This window comes from Saccopteryx bilineata, chromosome 3, assembly GCF_036850765.1.
Source record: "Saccopteryx bilineata isolate mSacBil1 chromosome 3, mSacBil1_pri_phased_curated, whole genome shotgun sequence".
NCBI classification, from domain to species: domain Eukaryota; kingdom Metazoa; phylum Chordata; class Mammalia; order Chiroptera; family Emballonuridae; genus Saccopteryx; species Saccopteryx bilineata.
In genome coordinates, this window is record NC_089492.1 from 201841656 (window position 1) to 201863271 (window position 21616).

The 21616-nt window shown below is 40.7% G+C and overlaps 1 protein-coding gene across 3 annotated transcripts in view; it reads right to left on the reverse strand.

Moving 5' to 3' along the window:
* The window catches only part of LOC136330933 (E3 SUMO-protein ligase RanBP2-like), an 87431-nt gene that overhangs the window by 13294 nt on the left and 52521 nt on the right, over positions 1-21616 (reverse strand). For 2 of the 3 annotated variants that reach the window (XM_066268559.1, XM_066268558.1), the window contains exons 20-24: positions 16809-21588; positions 14500-14670; positions 13761-13853; positions 13292-13470; positions 4478-4685 (exon numbers count right to left, since the gene is read on the reverse strand). In XM_066268559.1, coding sequence (XP_066124656.1) covers positions 4478-4685; positions 13292-13470; positions 13761-13853; positions 14500-14670; positions 16809-21588 — 5431 coding nt within the window. Of the gene's footprint in view, positions 1-4477; positions 4686-13291; positions 13471-13760; positions 13854-14499; positions 14671-15799; positions 15873-16808; positions 21589-21616 lie in introns of those variants that run through there. The other variant, XM_066268560.1, reaches the window with a different exon arrangement.

Sequence of the window (21616 nt, forward strand, 5' to 3'; positions counted from 1 at the left end):
GCCTTTATTCCTCTGCCTCTGCTGGTTGCTTGAATTTAATTCTCCTTAACTAGTTGAGCCACTTTAAGGTCTTGATTTGCCTGCTGTCTCTTTGTTTAACCCAGCAAGGAGCTTATGTTTGCTGATCCCAGCAGGGGGCTTAGTTGAAACTGTATCCAGGAATGCAGTGTGTATGACCTCTGAGAATCTGAAGGTGTGTTCTGCCAGTTATTCTCCCAGGTGGGGCACGTTCTACCTATGAAAGAGAAGGTATAGCTCACTTCTCCCTGGAAACCTGAGTCAGTGCCCCTCCCCCTTACTTCTTTCTTCCCAAAGTTTCTTTCACACTGTTGGAGCTGGAGAGCTTTATCAAGGTGGCACACCTGTTTCCACTTTAGGCTTGTGCTGGGCAGAGGGATCAACCCCTATCCCAGCTATAGCCGCCTCCGCACTGGAGAATGAGTCAGCAGATCAGCTCAGGTAAGTCCAGTCACTTTTCTCCTCGTCACCGTTTGTCTCACTCTCCCCACTTTCCTCATGCAAGACCAGTCAGTCCTCTCAGCCCTCCTAACCCCTGGAGCCCCAGGCAAGTGGCTGTGAGCAGTATTTTCTGCTCTGTCCCTTTAGGGCTTGCCAGCTATTTCCCACAGACAGAACTTTCACTCTTCCCCCACTCAATGCTGTCCAGCCGTCTCCTCCAGTCCCTGGGTTTCTAAGTCGGGTCTCCGGATCTGAGACTGAGGGCTCCCGCCTCTTGGGGATATCTCTCCTTGTAATGAGAGCCCTTCTGCACTCTCAGCCTCAGCCTCCCCTAGCTTCTGGGAACAGGGGAGCCCCCACCACACCCCTACACTCCCTACCAGGATCAGTGTGGATTCTTCTGTGCTCCTTGATTTTTGAATCCTATTCTTTTAGTTCAAAGGTGGTGTTGGGCAGATAAAATATATTATGCTCACTTTGTTAAAGATGGCGCTGTTCCCCCGTGGAAGCCCATGGCCCAGGTGATATTAATGTGTGTTGGGGGGCAGGCTGTGGGCAGGCAGGATCCTTGTAGCCTGGGGCTTGGTTTTAGGACAAAGCCTTTCTCACCCTTTTTGATGTAAAGTGGTGCACTCTCATGAGGAATCCCATTATGCCTCAAATAAGTGACTTTGTATCAGAGACTTCCTTGTTTGTATATTGGATTGAAAGTTTTGATTTCTACACTATAAAATGGGGGCAGACTGGGAGCTTGCGCTCTTGGTTCCTGAGATTATCATTAGAGCAGAGTAGAGAAAGGCCACGTGGAGGAGAGGAGAGCGGCAGCCAAGATGGCGGAGTGTTAAAGGAGAAGGCAGTTAGTGCAGAGTTTGTGCAGAGAAGAGGAGATGGGGAACAAAGGAGAATGAGGCTGGTGAGGTAGACCCCTTTGATTCTAGGCAACTCGGATAAGTCAGTAGCTTTGTGAGCCCTCAATGAGTGGGTTTTGGAGCCCAGTGTGTGTTTTTACTTGCCTGCCGGATGCAAGCTAGGATTAAAGATAATGAATGGCCCACCAGTTCGTGGCTCTGTTGTTTCATTATCGTCTGTCCGAATCAAATGCAAACCTGCATGGCCCTGCGGGTATGATGGTGGCCATGGCTACTGGCTTTACAGTTGGTTTTTTACGATTGTTCCTAAATTAATTTGTAATCCAGTTTGGTGGTGAGGCGGCTGTCTGTGCGTCTGCCTACTCCGCTGCCATCTTGGAATTCCCAAATATAATTTTATAAAAATAATATGGAGATCTATACTACATCAAATACAGATATACAGTTTCTACTTTATGTTGTCTTCTATAATCTAAAACATTCATTCAAAAGTAGTATTTTAGGGAACATTTTCATAAAGATTTTCTGTGTTCTCTATTATAAATGATAAGCTCATAAAAACAAAGTATTTAGCCTGACCAGGCGGTGGCGCAGTGGATAGAGCGTTGGACTGGGATGCAGAGGACCCAGGTTCAAGACCCTGAGGTCACCGATTTGAGCGCGGATTCATCTGGTTTGAGCCCAAGGTTGCTGGCTCGAGCAAGGGGTTACTCGGTCTGCTGAAGGCCCACGGTCAAGGCACATATGAGAAAGCAATCAATGAACAACTAAGGTGTCGCAATGAGAAACTGATGATTGATGCTTCTCATCTCTCTCCGTTCCTGTCTGTCTGTCTTCCCTATCTATCCCTCTGACTCTGTCTCTGTGTAAAAAAACAACAACAACCAAAAAAAACCCACAAAGTATATTTATATTGGTCATCAGAAGTTCTGGAGGGTCTTGTCTTAATTCTGCCAAAGTACAGCTGCATGATCCTTAAAGTCCTATGCTTTGTCCTATGCTTTAGTTCCCTCATCTGAAAATGTGGTATTAGGTCTGAAGTGACCTTCCTCTGCTAGTATATTAAGACTAAAGTGCCTATATATGTAATAGTTGACTTATTCATGACTACTTTTCAAAAAAATTGGGTAAAAGACAATATGCAGAATGCAATTTTAAAAGGTTCCCCATCTAATATCAATTGAAATAAAAAAGGGTAAAAGCATATTAAATGTTATTTACTATAACCAAATACTCAATTTTATGAAGCAGGTAGTTAAAAAAAAAAAAACATTTAAGTACAGTTGGCCCTTAAACAATTTATGGGATTGGGGTGCCAACCCCCAACACAGTAAAGAACCCCAATATAACATCTGACTCCCCAAAAGCTTAACTACTAATAGTCTACTGCTGCCCAGAGGTTTATGAACACATATTTTGTATGTTACACGTATATACTGTATTCCTACAATCAGGTAAGCTAGGAAATGTTAAGAAAATAATTATAAGGAAGCCTGACCCGACAGTGGCACAGTGGATAAAATGTCAGACTGGGATATGGAGGACCCAAGTTTGAAACCTCGTGGTCGCCAGCTTGAGCGTTGGCTCATGTGACTTGAGCGAGGCTCACCAGCTTGAGTCCAAGGTCGCTGGCTTGAGCAAGGGGTCATTTGATCTACTATAGCCCCCCTCAAGGCACATGTGAGAAAGTAATAAATAAACAACTAAGGTGCCACAAAGAATTGATGCTTCTCATCTCTCTCCTTCCTGTCTGTCCCTATCTGTCCCTCTGTCACAAAAAATAAAATAAAATTATATAAGGAAAATATATTTATAGTATTTATTGAAAAGAATCCACATATAAGTGGACCCACACAATTCAAACACATGGGTCAACTGTAGTATCATAAACATTTAACAACCCTAGTATAATATTCCTACAATTACTTCGTATATACTTGAAACAGTTTTAATATACCTGAGTGACAGTTTAATTCAAGCAATACAGTAGTATGCCTTTATATGCAGTTTTGCTTTCTAGTCTACCACAGCCCAAAAATATTAAATGGAAAATTTCAGAAATAAACTTATAAATTCTAAATTGTGCGCTGTTCTCAGTAGAGTGACACGACCTCCCACCATCATGCTCCATCCCATATGGGATGTGAACCATCCCTCTGTATGGTGTAAACAGACTCTAGGCTACCTGTCCATTAGTCATTTAAGTTCTCTTGGTTTTCAGAAATAGAGATTACACTCACAAAATTTTTATTCCAGTATACTGTTAAAATTGTTCTATTTTATGATTGTTGTTTTCATCTCATACTATTCCTAATTTATAAATTAAACTTTATTATATGTCTTTATAGTCAGTTCCTTCTATCCACAGGATCTCCCACCATCCTTGAACTCAACCAACTGCAGGTCATAAAAAACTCAGCAACAACAAAATGTTACACTGCTACTATAGTATATACTTGGTCCTACCATACAGACGGTTTTCTTGTCATTATCCCCTAAACAATACAGTAACAACTATTTATACAACTTTTACTTCATAGTAAATATGATGAGTAATCTATAGATGATTAAAACTATACAAGAGGATGTGCACAGGTTGTGATGAAAACACTATCATTACATTTCATATAAGGGGCGTGAGCATCCACAGGTTTTAGTATCTGCGCATGGGGTGGGGGTTGCGGCGGGGGTGTCCTAGAACCATTCTTGAACCAAGGAATGACTGTATATAAATAAAAAAATAAAAAGTACATCCACAGTGCAGTGCTACCTGCAGTTTTAGGTAACCCCTGGAGGGGAATCTTGAAACATATCCCCCACAAATAAGGGGCATCTACAAATAAACATACCATTACAAAGAGAATCTCTATGTAAGCAAACTGTCACTTAGTCTCAGGTAGATAGGTCAGGGTCAGAAGGCTTTGTATCCCCTAATAGCTACAATTCTAACAAAAAATACTTTTTTATTTTCTGTCAGCAAGGCATTACTATGACAAATATTTTATGCCCCTTTATATATTTCAAATTTGGTTTTAAGAAAAGGAATATCTAGGATCTACATTTAAAAATTCTTATCTTCTTAAACATAACAGGTATACTTTATATAATGTACATCTAGGAGGTTTTTGTAAATATATATCAAATTTTACCTTGGCTTGTAGAATCTGCATCATTTTCCTTTCTACTAGTAGACAAATCTACAGGTTTTTCCACAGTTCCAGAAAAAATAGATGGTGAACTAATAGATTGGGAAGTAAAATAAGGTTCTTCAGATTTACATGAAACAGGTACAGCCAATTTAGTCTCATCTGCATACACACTGTCAGCTGTGCTGGTTATTTCCTCACTCTGAGATTTCTGCAAAAGGAAGTAATAAGGAACTACCATTAAATACTGACTGATAGAAAAGGATCATATATCCCATTTTAAAGGAATTGAGGACTTGAAGTTCTAGACAAAATGGAGTAGCACTCTTCATCTTCATAACCTATCTCTCCTATTCCACTCATCCTCTCTCAGTACCTACAACCAAATTGAACTTACAAAAAAAAGGCAACTAAAAGAAGCCTCTGAGAGGTGGCTGGAAGCAGGAGGGTTAAGAATCTCAAACCCTCAGGGATAACTGGTGGTGAGGTTTTCAGCACCTCACCCCATATCCCAGCAGGGTGATAAAGCAGCCCAGAAAATTGGAGCTATCGATGGCATAAATAGAAAAATTTCCCAAAAAAGCCAACTCTGGCAGGGAGTGAAAGGATCCATGTGTTGAATGATAAGCTTTAAAAAACCTATTATAACAAAGTTCCAAGAGGTAAGAACAAATACTCATAAAACAAATGAAAAGAAAGAGGTTCTCAGCAAAGAAATAGACATACTATTAAAAAAAAGAATCAGGCCCTGGACGGTTGGCTCAGCGGTAGAGCGTCGGCCTGGCGTGCGGGGGACCCGGGTTCAATTCCTGGCCAGGGCACATAGGAGAGGCTCCCATTTGCTTCTCCACCCCCCCACCCCACCCCCCACCCCGTCCTCTCTGTCTCTCTCTTCCCCTCCCGCAGCCAGGGTTCCATTGGGGCAAGGATGGCCCGGGAGCTGGGGATGGCTCCTTGGCCTCTGCCCCAGGCGCTGGAGTGGCTCTGGTCACGGCAGAGCGTCGCCCCCTGGTGGGCAAGCCGGGTGGATCCCGGTCGGGCACATGCGGGAGTCTGTCTGACTGTCTCTCCCCGTTTCCAGCTTCAGAAAAATACAAAAAAAAAAAGAATCAAATGAGAATTTTACAGTGGAAAATACAGTAACAGAAATTTAAAAATTTATAGCAGGCCAGGTAGCTCACTCATCTGGTTAGCATGTTGTCCCAACATGCCAACACTGCAAGGTTTGATTTATCTCAGTGGATAAAGAGTCACCCCGGCACATTGAGGTTGCTGGTTCAATCCCGAGTCAGGACACATATGAGAAGCAATCAGTGAGTATAAAATTAAATGAAACAAGTCGATGCTTCTCTCCCTCCCCCCTTTCTCTATCAGTGGAAAAATTAAAAAAAACAATTTTTTAAATTAATAAAAATCAATCAATGAATGCTTAAATGAATAGATCAATCTCTGTCTTTCTCTGAAACTAATAAACAAAATTTAAAAGTATTTTTTAAATTAGCAATATAAGGGAGGGCAAAAATAGGTTTACAGTTGTTCAAATGGAAAAGATATGCAGCTTATAATTGTTTCAATACCTTTATTAACCCAAAAGAATGTCACAGTACACTTAAGGTAAAATTTTATAAGATCTCAAACTCCCAACCTTTGTTATTTCCACATTCCTGTAGTCTTTGAAAATCACTAAATCAACCTGAATTTCAGTGGCCTGCTCAGGTTAGCCCCATGGCTTTATGAGGTGGTAGAATTCACACCTACTTTTGCCCACTCCTGTTTATTTCTCCTAAGCTCACATGGAACATTTACAGAGAAAAAAACAGATTCTGGACCATAAAACACAGCTCAACAAATAAAAAAATCACACAAAGTATACTCTCAATTAGCAATGAAATTTAACTATAAATTAACAGAAATATAGCTTTAAAAAATCCCAGAATAACTGAACATTAAACTACACACTTTAATATCTTTTAACTGACTTTAGTGAGGTGACACTGGTTAATAACATTACATAAGTTTCAGGTGCACAATTCCTAACACACTGTCTTACACTGCACTGCGTATTTACTACCTAGTTGTCCCTTTCCATCACCATTTATCTTTCCTTTCCCCTTCTACCTAACTCACACCCCTTTCCCTCTAGAAATCACCCCTATTGCCTGTGTCTATGATCTTTTTCTTTGCTTAATCCCCGTACCTTTTTCACCCAGCTCCGCCCAACCACACTCCCCTCTGACAGCTGTCTAGTCTCTATCTAAGTCAGCGGTTCTCAACCTGTGGGTCGCGACCCCGGCAGGGTCGCCTAAAGCCATCGGAAAATACATAATGCATATCAGGTATTTACACGCCGAATCATAACTGTAGCAAAATTACAGTTATGAAGTAGCCACCAAAATTAGTTTTTGGTTTGGGGTCACCGCAACATGAGGAACTGTATTGTGGGGTCAAGGCATTAGAAAGGTTGAGAACCACTGCTCTAAGTGTTTCTATTTTGTTTTATTAGAGTCCACATACATGTGTCAAAAAGTCTCAAGAAAATTAAAAATATTATGAACCAAATAAAAATTAAACTATAACTTATCATATATGTAAAATCCAGCAAGAGCAAGAAAGGGGGGACTTTGTATAATGGAACGAATGTATAAAAGATTTAAAATGTATACATTTTCACCACAGGACACTAGAGAAAGAGTAAACTGAAAGCAAGAATAAGAAATAATAAAAAGTAGTGTAGAAATCAATAAAATAGGAAATTAAAAGGGGGAAAATAATCAAACTCAAAAGCTGATTCCTTGAAAAGGTCAATAAAACTCATAAACTTCAAACCAAGCTAAACAAAGAAAAAAGAAAAAGAGAAGCCATTCTACTGATCTATGGGCATTAAAAAAGTGGTAATTTGGCCCTGGCCAGTTGGCTCAGTGGTAGAGCATTGGCCTGGTGTGCGGGGGACCCGGGTTCGATTCTCGGCCAGGGCACATAGGAGAAGCGCCCATTTGCTTCTCCACCCCCCACGCCCCCCTCCTTCCTCTCTGTCTCTCTCTTCCCCTCCTGCAGCCAAGGCTCCATTGGAGCAAAGATGGCCCGGGCGCTGGGGATGGCTCCTTGGCTTCTGCCCCAGGCGCTAGAGTGGCTCTGGTCTTGGCAGAGCGACCCCCCGGAGGGGCAGAGCATCGCCCCCTGGTGGGCAGAGCATCGCCCCTGGTGGGCATGCTGGGTGGATCCCGGTCGGGCGCATGCGGGAGTCTGTCTGACTGTCTCTCCCCGTTTCCAGCTTCAGAAGAAAAAAAAAAAAAGTGGTAATTTTTTTTAAGCTGAGAGGAAGGGAGATAAACAGACTCCTGCATGCATCCCAACAGGGATCCACCCGCAAACCGCCCCCCCCCCTCACTAATGCTCAAATAACCCGAGCTATGTCTAGCACCTAAGGCTAACACATGGACCAACTGAGCTATGCTCCCTGCCTGGGGCCGATGCTTGAACCACCTGAGCCACTGGTTACGAGAGAGGAAAAGAGAAGGGGGAAAGGGGGAAAGAAGCAGATGGTCACTTTTCCTGTTGTTACCTAACTAGGGATTGAACCTGGAATGTCTGCATACCAGGCTGACATTCTATGCATTGAGCCAATGGTCCAGGGGAAAAGTGTTAAATTTTAATGAACTTCATAACTTCACAAATAGTGTTATGCCCACAAATTTGGTAACAGATGAAATAGACCAATTCTGCCTGACCAGGTGGTGGTGCAGTGGATAGAGCGTTGGACTGGGATGCCGAGGACCCAGGTTCAAGACCCCGAGGTCTCCAGTTTGAGTGTGGGTTCATCTGGTTTCAGCAAAAGTTCACCAGCTTGAACCCAAGGTCGCTGGCTCAAGCAAGGGGTTACTCGGTCTGATGAAGGCCCGTGGTCAAGGCACATATGAGAAAGCAATCAATGAACAACTAAAGCGTAGCAATGCGCAACGAAAAACTAATGATTGATGCTTCTCATCTCTCCGTTCCTGTCTGTCTGTCCCTGTCTATTCCTCTTTCTGACTCTGTCTCTGTAAAAAAAATAATAAGTGAATAAATTTTTTTTTAAAGTGCCTTTGTCTTTAAAAAAATAAAATAAAGAAATAGACCAAGCCTGACCAGGCAGTGGTGCAGTGGATAGAGCGTCGGACTGGGATGCGGAAGGACCCAGGTTCGAGACCCCAAGGTCGCCAGCTTGAGTGCGGGCTCATCTGGCTTGAGCAAAAAAGCTCACCAGCTTGGACCCAAGGTCGCTGGCTTCAGCAAGGAGTTACTCGGATTGATGAAGGCCCCCGGTCAAGGCACATATGAGAGGGCAGTCAATGAATAACTAAGGTGTTGCAATGCGCAACGGAAAACTAATGATTGATGCTTCTCATCTCTCCATTCCTGTCTGTCTGTCCCTGTCTATCCCTCTCTCTGACTCTTCTCTGTCCCTGGAAAAAAAAATAGCCTGACCAGGCGGTGGTGCAGTGGATAGAGCATCGGACTGGGATGCGGAGGACCCAGGTTCGAGACCCCGAGGTCGCCAGCTTGAGCACGGGGCTCATCTGGCTTGAGCAAAAAGCTCACCAGCTTGGACCCAAGGTCGCTGGCTCGAGCAAGGGATTACTCGGTCTGCTGAAGGCCCGCGGGCAAGGCACATATGAGAGGGCAGTCAATGAACTAAGGTGTCGCAACAAAAAACTAATGATTGATGCTTCTCATCTCTCTCCGTTCCTGTCTGTCTGTCCCTATCTATCCCTCTCTCTCTGAAAAAAATTTAAAAAATTAAAATAAAGAAATAGATCAATTCCCTGAAAGACACAATCTACCGAAACACATAAGAAATGTATATAGCCTGACCAGGTAGTGGCACAGTGGATGGAGCATAAGACTGGGACGCAGAGCACCCAGGCTCGAAACTCTAAGGTCACTGGCTTGAGCACAAGCTCACTAGCTTGAGCATAGGGTTGCTGGCTTGAGCATGGGATCACAGATGTGACCCTATGGTCTCTGGCTTGAGCCCAAAGGTCACTGGCTTGAGCAAGGGGTCACTCACTCTGCTGTAGTCCCCCAGTCAAGGCACATATAAAAAAGCAATCAATGAACAACTAAGGTGCCACAACAAAGAATTGATGCTTCTCATCTCTCTCCCTGTTTGTCCGTCCCTCTGACTCTCTCTGTCTCTGTTCAAAAGAAAGAAGAATAAATAATCTGAACAGGCCTATAATTAATATTTTTTAAATGTATCATATCAATTAATCCTTATCAGGCCCAGATGGTTTTAGTGGCAACTTCTAGCAAACATTCAAGAAAAAAACAGGCCCTGGCTGGCTGGCTCAGCTAGGCGTGTAGAAGTCCTGGGTTTGATTAGGACTAGGGCACACAGTAAACTAGGGCACACAGTAAAAGCAACCATCTGCTTCTCTACTGCTCCCCCTTCTCCCTCTCTCCTTATCTCTCTCTCCTCCTCTCCTAGAGCTATGACTCAAACTGTTTTATCAAGTTGGCACCAGGGGCTGAGGATAGCTCCATGGCCTTATCTCAGGCACTAAAATAGCTTGGCTGCCAAGACATGGAGCAGCAGCTCCAGATAGGCAGAACGTCACCCAGTAGGGGGCTTGCCAGGTGGATCCTAGTCTGGGCGCATGCAGGAGTCTGTCTCTGCCTCCCGCCCCTCACTTTAAAAAAAAAAAAAGAAAAAAAGAGATTTATGGCATTAAGTATTTATAGTAAAAATAAAAAATGGTCTAGCCTGACCAGGAAGTGGTGCAGTGGATAGAGTGTCAGACTGGGATGTGGAGGACCCAGTTTCAAGACCCTGAGGTCGCCAGTTTGAGCACGGGCTCATCTGGTTTGAGCAAAGCTCACCAGCTTGAGCCCAAGGTCGCTGGCTGGAGCAAGGAGTCACTCGGTCTGCTGTAGCCCCTGGTCAAGGCACATATGAGAAAGCAATCAAAGAACAACTAAGGAGCTGCAATGAAGAATTGATGTTTCTCATCTCTCTCCCTTCCTGTCTGTCTGTCCCTATCTGTCCCTCTTTCTGTCTCTGCCACACATACACACACACACAAAAAAAATGGTCTTAAATCAGTAAGCTTCCAGTTTATAAAACTAGAGAAAAGCAAAATAAACTGGATATTGTCTTCACTGGATTAATAAACTATTTAGTACCTCCAACAATGGAAAAGTATGCAGTTATATAAAGAAATAATCTTTTACTATACACAATAACTTGGACAAATCTCATGGCCTTATGCCAAGTGGAAAATAGCTGTTATCTCATGCAAACTTACAATATATTATGGCATTTTTTTCCATCTTGAAGATCTGACAACAATTATGTCTAATGTTAACTCATTCACACCAGATTTATGGATTTTAGTGAGAGAAAGGAGGAAGGGGAACAGAGGGGGGAGAGAGAGAGAGAGAGAGAGAGAGCGAGAGAGAGAGAGACAGGAACAATGAGCTGTTCCTGTGTGTGCCCTGACCAGTGATCGAAACAGCAACTTTGATGCACGTCCGACACTCTTCACAGAGTTAACCGGCAAGGGCGGGATTATGGCATTTTTTTCCATCTTTACAATGATTTATCACATTTAATGTCTACACCAGAGCTATCTTTGAACAACCACCAGTACTGCTACATAATGAACATCATGATAATGTTATACATTATTTTATTAAGTTATAAAAATTATGAACATTTAAAAAAAATACAATAATCATCTCAAATAAGGTATTTCAACACATATGAAGAGCATGGTTCACAAAATATTGACAAAAGATACAATGTCCTTGCGTATCAGTTAAAGTAGCACCACAAGGTGGAGAAAGAATAATGTACAATTCATTTTGTGCATCAGTGCTGAAATTATTTTTGTTTTACAATAAATACATTTTTATTTTATCTAATTGACCAAAATGTCACCCTGTTAAATTTAATCATCTAAATAAAAAGAAAAAAAAATTATTTTAGAGAAAGGAAGGGAGAAATGAAGGAGAGAGAGAAGAAACATCAGCTTGTCGATGCTTCATTTTAGTTGCTCATTGATCGCTTCTCTTATATGCCTTGGGGGGGGGGGGGGTGACTCAAGCTGAGCCAGTAACCCTCGCTCAAGCCATCAACATTTGAGCTCAGGCTGGCGACCTCAGGATTTTGAACTGGAAACCTCAGTATTCTGGGTCAATGCTCTAGCCACTGCATCACCACCAGTTAGGCAATAAATACACTTTAAGTTAAACTATTTTTAAGTTTTGAACATAAGAGTGATGCCACATTTAATCTTATTGCTTCAATGTGCAAAACCCAAACTTATATTAGTACAATACTCTATTTACTGAATGAGTGACTGCATGATAAAGCCTCTAGCAGCCAGCAATTAGAGAAGGAAATAAACAGAAATTACATATTGTACCCTTCTAGGAAGTCGAGGGGAACTGTTGATGATTTAAAAACTCTTTAGATTTAGCATGAGAAGACACTGATTCAAGAACTTCCAATAGAACTTCCATAAATCTATTTGGTTATAAATGAGAAATTATGTCACTACACTAGCTGGTGGCCAATTACCCACATGTGCACTGAATGAGTAAGTTTAACCCTACTGAGTAGCTGGCATTCCTAGAGTGAGACAATACTGTAGAAAGGAGGCCTGCTAGACTCCTCAGTCACAGACTATGAAGACTATGTTCTTCCAGACACAGACCATGAATTGGACCACAACACTCTCTAGCCACAGATCCTTTAATTAAACCACTGCATACACAGCTAACTCCAGGACTCTCAAAAAATTACTGGACAGGGACCTTGTCTTCCACTTTCTGTGAAATACAAATTAAAACACCAAGGTGTGGAAAGCTATTCAAAGTATCACTACATTTGAGCTAAGAAAGGAATCAGGCCCTGAGCGGTTAGCTCGGTGGATAGAGCGTCAGCCCAGCATGCAGATATCCCAGGTTTGATCCCTGGTCCAGGCACACAGGAGAAGCGACCATCTGCTTCTCTCTTCCTTCCTCTCTCCCTCATCCCCTCTCACAACCAGTGGCTCAATTGGTTCGAGCATGGCCCTGAGCGCTGAGGATAGCTCGGCTGATTTAAGCATCAGCTCCAGACAGGAACTGCCAGGTGGATTCCGGTTGGGACACATGTGATAGTCTGTCTCTGTATCTCCCCTCCTCTCACTTAAAAAAAAAAAAAAAAAAGGAGGGAGAAGGAGGGAGAAGGAGGGAGAAGGAGAAGGAGGAGGAGGAAGGAGGAAGGAGGAGGGAGGAGGAAGGAGGAGGAAGAAGGAAGAAGAAGGAAGAAGGAAGAAGAAGGAAGAAGGAAGAAGAAGGAAGAAGAAGGAAGAAGGAAGAAGGAAGAAGGAAGAAGAAGAAGAAAAAGAAGAAGAAGAAGAAAGGAATCATACCATAAAATTATTGACAAAGCAAGCTATAAAATAAGTCAAGGAAGCTAGGTTTCAAATGCTATTTTCTATCCATTCTGCCCACTAGAAAAAACACATGAAAAATGAAGCACTTAATACTGTTCCTGGTAAAAACACATGAAAAATGAAGCACTTAATACTGTTCCTGGTATTGTGGCAGGCATTCTTAGAAATATCTGCATAGTCCATGCTAACCCTATTCCCTAAAGCCCAACATACACAGAGGGATGATCTGTTAAAGTCATCTATGTAGAACAAAATTCCTCCTTCTCTGGACATAGCTGAGTGGTAGGTGCCTAATCCATTTGCTAGCCACAACCCATTATTCCATCTGTTAACATTCTAATTTATTGCATCAACAAAACAAACTGAACCAAAAGGAAAATAATGGAGTTCTTACCTGAGCTTCCTGAACTTTTTGAAGCTCTGACTGGAAGTCTTCCCCATTTCCATTGTCCTCATCAGTATCACTGCAGACTCCACAAAAAAATGTAGGTGGAAGTTTTAATGTATCCGCTTTTGCCTTCTCTTCAACTGTTGGTTTCTTTTCCCAAACAATAATACATTCTTTCTCATTTTCTGAAAATCCCACAGAACACAGGCAAAAGATAATTAAAATAAAAGTAGATGAAGTTCAACTATTCTACAATGGCCCTAAATGAAGTGTACACATTACGGACCCAGGTAACAAAATCTATGAAAACGAGAACTATCGGAACAGTATTTTTCACTTCATGTTATTTTAAAATATTTTTTTAAAACCACAGGCATATTATATAAATAAAATTGGTAATTACAAAAATAATCAGATTCGTTCATTGCAAATAGATTTTTCTTAAAACATAATTTGTAATTTTAACTTAACATACCTGTTAGATTTTTTTCTAAGGGCTCATATTTTTCTGTGTCATCCAGATATAGTTTTCCATTAAGTTTCTTGACAGCTGTTTCAAAATCTTCATCTTAAAGCAATAATTGATTTTGTTAAATAAAAGAATTTCTAGTAGTGTAAGAAGTTTGCCTAACCAGCAATCTAGAAATTATCTCAACTTCACTTTTCTTATCCCCCATTTCCAAAGAGCAACCAATTTTACGAATTCTCTATCCCTAACACCTCTTCTGCTGCTAGAACTCTAATCGAGCTCTCTTCCTCTTGTTTGAGCTATGCATTATCATCATTTTAGCTCATCTATCTATCTCCATATCCCACAACCCAACCTTTTATACCACTATCCAACTGGTCCTACTGAACCTTTTCTGTAGCTCTAGCTCTCAGGCTTGAACACTCTGGCATGGCACACAAAGATTTCCATAATCAAGCCCCTGTCTGGCTCACTGCTCTCGCAGCCCTCCAGGATTTCAAAGAAATGACAGTTTTCAAATACCTCAAAATACCTGCCCTGCTCATGGTAGCCATCCAAAAAATGTCCACTTAGTAAATGAATGCAGCTTTCAATGATTACATCCATTGACTATTAACACATACATTTAGGATAAACACATATCTGCAGTGATAGGCTGTAAGAAGTTTTATTAATATAATTTAACCACACCTCCCAATTACTAAAATTAGCATAAACAGAAGGCTTTTAAAATAACAAGATTTACCATCCTCCTCTTCTTCGCTAACATAATCTGGTCTATTCTTATAGCAGAAGAAAGTTGGAGGAAGTTTAAGTTTGTTTGCAAGAGCTCTGTGTTCAGGAGTTGGGATTAGCTCATATACAATGAGGACATCATCATCTGAGGGAGGGTCTTCAGGTTTTTTCTTCTCTTTTGCTATAACACAAGTCAAAAAATTGATAAAGTAAATATTAACATCAGTATTCTAACTGAAAATAAAAATCATGGAACTTATCTTTAGGTAAAAATAGCATGCTGATAAAAACAGACTTTGATATGGACAGAACTCTATAATAATAAGTTAGAATCAGTAATAGGCATTTAGGGATATAGAATTTAATGTTCTATCAGAAACCCTTAGTGAACACAGAATCTTTCAAAAAAATCCTGATCTTACCTACGGATTATTGAAAAAAATTACTATTAATTGCTATAATTTAAAAAGCATTGCCATAACCATATTTGACATACTAAAGAAGTTTTGCAAAATATGCACGCATTTTCAACGACTAAAAAAAATTTAAAGCAGTCATAAGTAAAAACTAGTGTAAATATGAAATTAATGCAAGGCCTCCTTTGATTAGTTCCCACAACAAAAGTTAACAACTACCTAGGATGGCAGGTGATTAGCGTTACATCCAGTTTTGTATATTTACAATCACAATAGATAAATTTTAATAAAAATTGTTATCCTATAGGTCAGTGGTACTGTAAGAATTTAAGATAATTTCTACAGCTGAAAAACCAACAAGGACAATTAAGAAAAAAAAGACAAAAAAATGGAAAGAAAAGGAATTCTTCATACAATCTGTTCTGGTCTATAAAAAAGAATTTCTAGCCTGACCAGTGGTGGTACAATGGTAAGAGCATCAACCTGGGATGCTGAGGACCCAGGTTTGAAACCCCAACATTGCTGGCTTGAGTGTGAGGTCATCAGCTTGAGTGTGGGATCATATACATGACCTCATAGTCGCTGGCTTGAGCCCAAGGTTGCTGGCTTAAGTAACGAAGTACTAGGCTGCAAAAGGTAAAGATCCCATAGATCTGTCTCAAAAATAATGTTATGCAATAGTGAGAAAACATAAAATCCAAGTACATTTTTAAAAATAGCATTAAAAGGCATTACACCACCAGTCAAAAGTTACTTGCTTTTAGACTGGCATTCTTTAACATGCACACTGTAGTGTTAAATACTTAAATGTCATACAGCCAGTTACTTTGCTAAAGACTACCAACTGCTAAAAGCAACTGATGTCAGTTCATACTGAGAATGCTCGCTCTATACCTTTGTTCTCAGGCTGTGAGGAAGGAGTGCTGGTCCAAAAAGCCATTGGATTAGATCTAAAAAGACTAAAATTAAATCCTAGAAAATAAAGAGTATTTAATTTTTGAACATTCTGAGAATCAAAGTGAGTATGATTTTAAAATTAAAAAACCTAGAGTCCCTCAACATCTACCAACTTGGCCTTTTACATACTGTATTCATTTAGCCAAGAAGTTCATTTTTTGCTCATTTATAGAGGCAAGACTACCTTACATAAAATGTGAACATCTCAGTACCATGTTTTGTTTTGTTTTTTGGAATGACAAGAAAATAACAATAAAAGATGAACACTTTAAAAACTAAAACAGCTTGAACAGGTGGTGGCGCAGTAGATAGAGCATTGGACTGGGACACAGAAGACTCAGGCTCGAAACCCTGAGGTCGCTGGCTTGAGCACAGGCTCATCTGGTTTGAGCAAGGCTCACCAATTTGAGCCCAAGGCCGCTGGCTCGAGCAAGGGTAGCACTTGGTCTACTGTAGCCCCTCAGTCAAGGTACATATGAGAAAGCAATCAGTGAACAACTAAGGTGCCGCAACAAAGAACTGATGCTTCTCGTCTCTCTACTTTCATGTCTATCTGTCCCTATTTGTCTCTCTCTGTCTCTGTCACACAAAAAAAACTGAAACAGACTCGAGTTAATGTTCATGAGTCAAGTACATGACTGAACTGCAGTACTGCATTGGGTTTGTATGCTCTGCCATAAGCATGATATAAATACCTTCCAGTTATTAACATCTCCTAAATACCTTACATACATACTCTGTCACTGTTTGAACATTCACAGGTAAAATAATTTTGAGAGAAAAAAAATCTGCACAAATGTGTCTGACTGTTCACAAAGCACTGTGTTTAGGACCCAACTATTAGTAAAACGTTAGTATCCTACAAAGAAATGGAAATTAGCATCAAGATAAACAATAAAAAGAGAAATATAAAATTAAAATTCTGCTTAATTCACTAAGTGCTTACCCTTTTCTGGTGTCTTAAATGTGTAATTAGTTGAGAACTCTTCCTTTGGAAAAGCAGCAAAGAGATTTTTGACTTTGCTGTCTGAAGATTGTTTAACATCAGAATCCTTTGCCTCTTCGCAATTACCGGGTTCCACTTGTCTTTCAGACCCACTCTGGACAACTGAAGTAGCTTCACTCTGATTTTTTAAAGGCGCATTAAAACTAAATCCAAACAAAGATCCAGTAGCTGAACTGTTGCCAAATGTAAATGGTTTTGATTTTTCACTACCGAAAATGCTTTTCACAGACTCTGAACCAAATACAAACTTTGGAGGAGAAACGACTGCTTTTGTTGCTGTTTCAGATGTGCTGGACACATCTCCAACTTCTGAAGCTGCATCTGCTATATCGTCACCCTCAAGTAAATCTGTCCTATCTTTTGTGGTTTCTTCTAATACAGCTACAGCAATTCTGCCACATGGTGACTCTCTGGGAGTGGTCAAAAGAGAAACATGAGTTGTTATCAAAGAATCTTTTTCTTGGGCTATTTTTGCTTCATCAAAGATTTTCTTAAATAAGTCTGCAACATCCTGTAATTTAAAACGAACAGCTAAATGTTCTACTTTTCTTTCGCCGTCTGCAAAATCACATGCAGTCCACACCCACACTCTTTCTGTCCCTTTCATATTTTGCAAAGACATGTCTGGAGTTATTCTGTGATTGGCACAAAGTTTTAATACCTGGTCCCTTCTCATCACTATGCGAACTTGCTTATTATCATAATTCTGTAAAATCTTTATGTCACCAATGCCTCTTTCTTTCCACTGACCAACATCTTTATCATACCTATAGAGTTTTGCTCTGTGACTAAAAACAACTTGTTCATTTTCTTCACCACTGGACACTTCAACTAGATCAGGCAAAGGTACAACAGGTTCAAAGTACTGTCCATCTCTCTCTTCTTCTTGAGTAACATCAGATTCTTCATCAGTGCCCACTGTGGTCCCACTGTGATTCAACTTGGCAGGAGACTCAGATGGACTCAAAGCAGACTTAAAACTAAAGTTAAATCCTGTTGTTGATTCACCAAAGCGGAAGAGATTCTTTCTCACAGGGCTACTTGCCAGTGGAGAAGCATATACCGAACTACTACTCACACTATCATCCAAAGCATCTTCCCTTAAATCATAATTATCCCACTCTAATGTCGGCCCAGTGGTGTCAGGATTTGGCTTGGCGCTTATGTCCGAAACACTGGCAGCACCTGTGTCTAAAGTCTTACTTTCTTCCTCAGTGACTTTTATTTGATCATTTGTCAAAAATGTTTTGAAGTCTTTTAGTCCGCTCTTCATTTCTTCAGCTCTCTGTATTAACTTGGCAGCTCTGCCTGTATCCACAAGTTTATGAGGAGTCTGAAGTGGTATATCTAATAGAAGTCTCTGGCATTCCTCAAATTTCTGCTTGAATTCTTCAGCAAGCTCTGGTGTTTTAAATTTTGCTGCCAGCTGTTCCAGTTTGGCATCACCATCAGAAAAATCACTAGCTAACCACATCCATGCTCTGTCTGATCCAGACAAAGGCTTCAGGTTCATTGTAGTGGTTATCCAATGATTAGCGCACACTTTTAGTACTTGTTCTCTTCGCATCAGCATTCTTAGTTTGCCATTAACTTCATTTTTGAGAATTTTTAAGTTTCCCAAACCCCTTTCTTTCCACTGACTTATCTCAGCATCAAATCTAAATAATTTTACCCGCTGTGAATAAAGAACTTTTTCATCTTCTTCTCCTGTAACAAGCTCCACTTTTTCAGGCATTTGAACTACTGGTTCAAAATGGATATCGTCACTGTCCTCAGTCTTATAGGCGTCATCATCTTTCTCAAGGTCAGTAGAAGTATCAGCTTTATCAGCCACTTTACCACTTTGCATTGAGAATAATTTTTCTCCAGCACCTGAAAATCCCTTGAAATTAGGGTCTTTTTTGCCAAACTGAAATCCTTCTCCTGAAGTTGATTTTGCAAGATCTGCAAAGGTAAAAGTGCTTCCAGTTTGACCAAAAATCACACCAGTACCATTCTTCTGACTGCTAACACTCTGAGCCTGAAGACTACTGTCTTTTTCAAGGGACTTTTCACTCTTCTTCTCTTGATTTTCCAGCTCCTGAATGCCAAATTTAAATGTACTGTCAAGCACAGGAACAGAAAAATTAAATCCTTCTACTGTTGACTTTGAATCTGTATTAGAAGGACTCTGAAATGCAAAAGAGGGTGTATTTTCTTGATCCACATTCCCAAATTTAAATCCCTGTTCTGTGATACCAAATTTAAAAGCCTTTTCTGAAAAATTACTTTTAAATCCTGTTACCACCTGACTTCCAGAAGAGTCATTTAACTTAGTTTTGGGGCCCAATGTGAAAGCTGAGGGAGTTTCTGCAGCAGGTTTATGAGTTGGTTTAGAAGCATCACAAGTCACACATTTTAAGGAAGAACTCTTATTTTGCACAAAGCAAACACTACAGTCCCACTGTTCTTCCTTCTTGGTGAACATTTCTTCAAAACCACTCTTTGTGGTCTGGCTTGTCTCTGAAGAGGCAGGTGCTGGAACACAAGTTGGCTGACTTTGATTCTGACAAGCAACACAGTTGGTAGTACCTGCTTCATTTTGTACCAAGCATACACTGCAATCCCACTGTCCTTCCTTTTTGGTGATCATTCCTTCAAATCCACTCTTTGTGGCCTTGCTTGTCTCTGAAGTACTAAACTTAGAAGAGGCAGGTGCTGGATCAGCAGAAGCAGACAGACTCAGTTTTTCAGAATTCTGACAAGCAGCACATTTTGTAGCATTTGCTTCATTTCGTACCAAGCACTCACTGCAATCCCACTGTCCGTCCTTTTTAGCAAACATGTCTTCAAAGCCACTCTTTGGAGTTTTACTCATCTCTGAAGCATCAAACTTAAAAGCAGGTGCTGAAATAGAAGTAGGTACACTCTGTTTTCTTGAATTCTGACAAGCAACACACTTTGTAGAGCTGCCTTCATTGCGTACCAAGCATACACTGCAATCCCACTGTCCTTCCTTTATCGAAAAAACAGATCTGAAATCATTGTTAACAGACTTTGGAAAATCTCCCTGGCCAAATTTAAAGGAAGGCTGCTGAAGAAATAAAGATCCATTCTTGTTAGCAGACTTGGTGTTCTGACATGCAATGCATTTATATGCAGTAGGTTCATTTCTCACTAAGCAAATACTACAATCCCAGTGACCTTCTTTCTTTGGAACCACTGATCCAAACCTATTTGGAGTACTTTCTGGGCCAGTTCTAAGAGTAGAAACAGTTTCGACTAATGATTGGCCAAGGAGCTCTTTACTGCTTGGGTTCAGATTCTGGCATGAAACACATTTCTTAGCAGTTGCAGCATTCTTGAATGAGCAGCTGTTACAATGCCACCAAGACCCTTCTCTGTTTGCTACTTGAAATTCAAAATTCATGTTTCTGGCTTCAGATTTCCAAACATTCTTGTTATCATGACCTGTAGGTTCTTTTACAATTCTCATAACCTTATTTGTTGTTGTGCCTACCTTTGCTCCTGAGGCTTTTATAATATTCTGGGCCTCTTCAAACTTGCCTTTAAAAAGTGCTGCTTCTTCAGGAGTTTTGAATCTAACAGCAAGCTGTTCTGGTTTGGGCGACTCATCTGCATAATCAAAAGCGTGCCATACAAAAGACTTGTCTGATCCAGCATTCGGTGTGAGTTTCATATCTGGACTGATGTAATGATTTGCACAGATTTTTAATACTTGCTCTCGTCTCATTAGAAGGCGAATTTTACCAGATGTTTTATGCCTTAGTAGTTTTACATTACCAATTCCACGTTCCTTCCATTCTTTGGATTCTGCATCAAAACGGAACAATTTTGCACGATTGCAAAAGAATTCTTCTTCATCCTCCTCACCAGTTTTTACTTCAATCTTATCAGGAAGAGGAACCACAGGCTCAAAATGAGGACCATCATCATCGTCATCACCATGGGCACTCCCTCCATCTGCTTCAAGATTCTTATTGGGGAGCTCTGGAGCAGGTGTTCCAAACACTGATTTCTCTGGACCATGGAAAGTAAACATATCATCACTTCGACGAAAACCAGAATTCTTTTGATTTGGGCCTATGTTTTCAGTAAATGAAATTCCAGGCACACTTTTGTTTCCAAAATTGAATGTATTTCGAGGCCCAATGGCATGACCAGCTTTCCCTCCACTGTAACCATCTCCTTGCAAAGGTTTTTCTGAAGTCAAAAGACCCAAAAGGCTTTCGCTGTTACTGTAAGCTGTGGAAGGGGGCGGTGCCACAATTTGTGGAGAAGAAAACGTGAAATCACCATCATTCGATTTGAAGTTTGAATTAAATTTAAAAGGAGCTGGCTGTGTTGTATGTACAGGTGCTGTCAAAGATGGCCTTATCCCTTCACCTGGCACTGGTTGAACAAAATTCGTTCTACCAAATTCTATAACCTTAGATTCTGCAGATCTTGACACATGAGCTGCAACTGAAGGTTTTGTGAAATAACCTGGTTCTGGCAAAGGTGGGTTTGTACTTGTCTGTTGAATACTGTAATTAAAGTATTCATCACCCCTGGGTGACAAAATTCCTGTGGCAGGAGACTCAAAACGCAATGGAGGACCGTACATCTCTTGAGAGAACACACAAGCAGATGTGCTCTGCACTGGTGGTGTGTGCATCTGTTGTGAATATGCATATATATGCTGTTGAGGTGGAAGCCTATTCATGCCATAAACTGGACCCTACGAGAAAAAAAAAAGGTTAAAATTT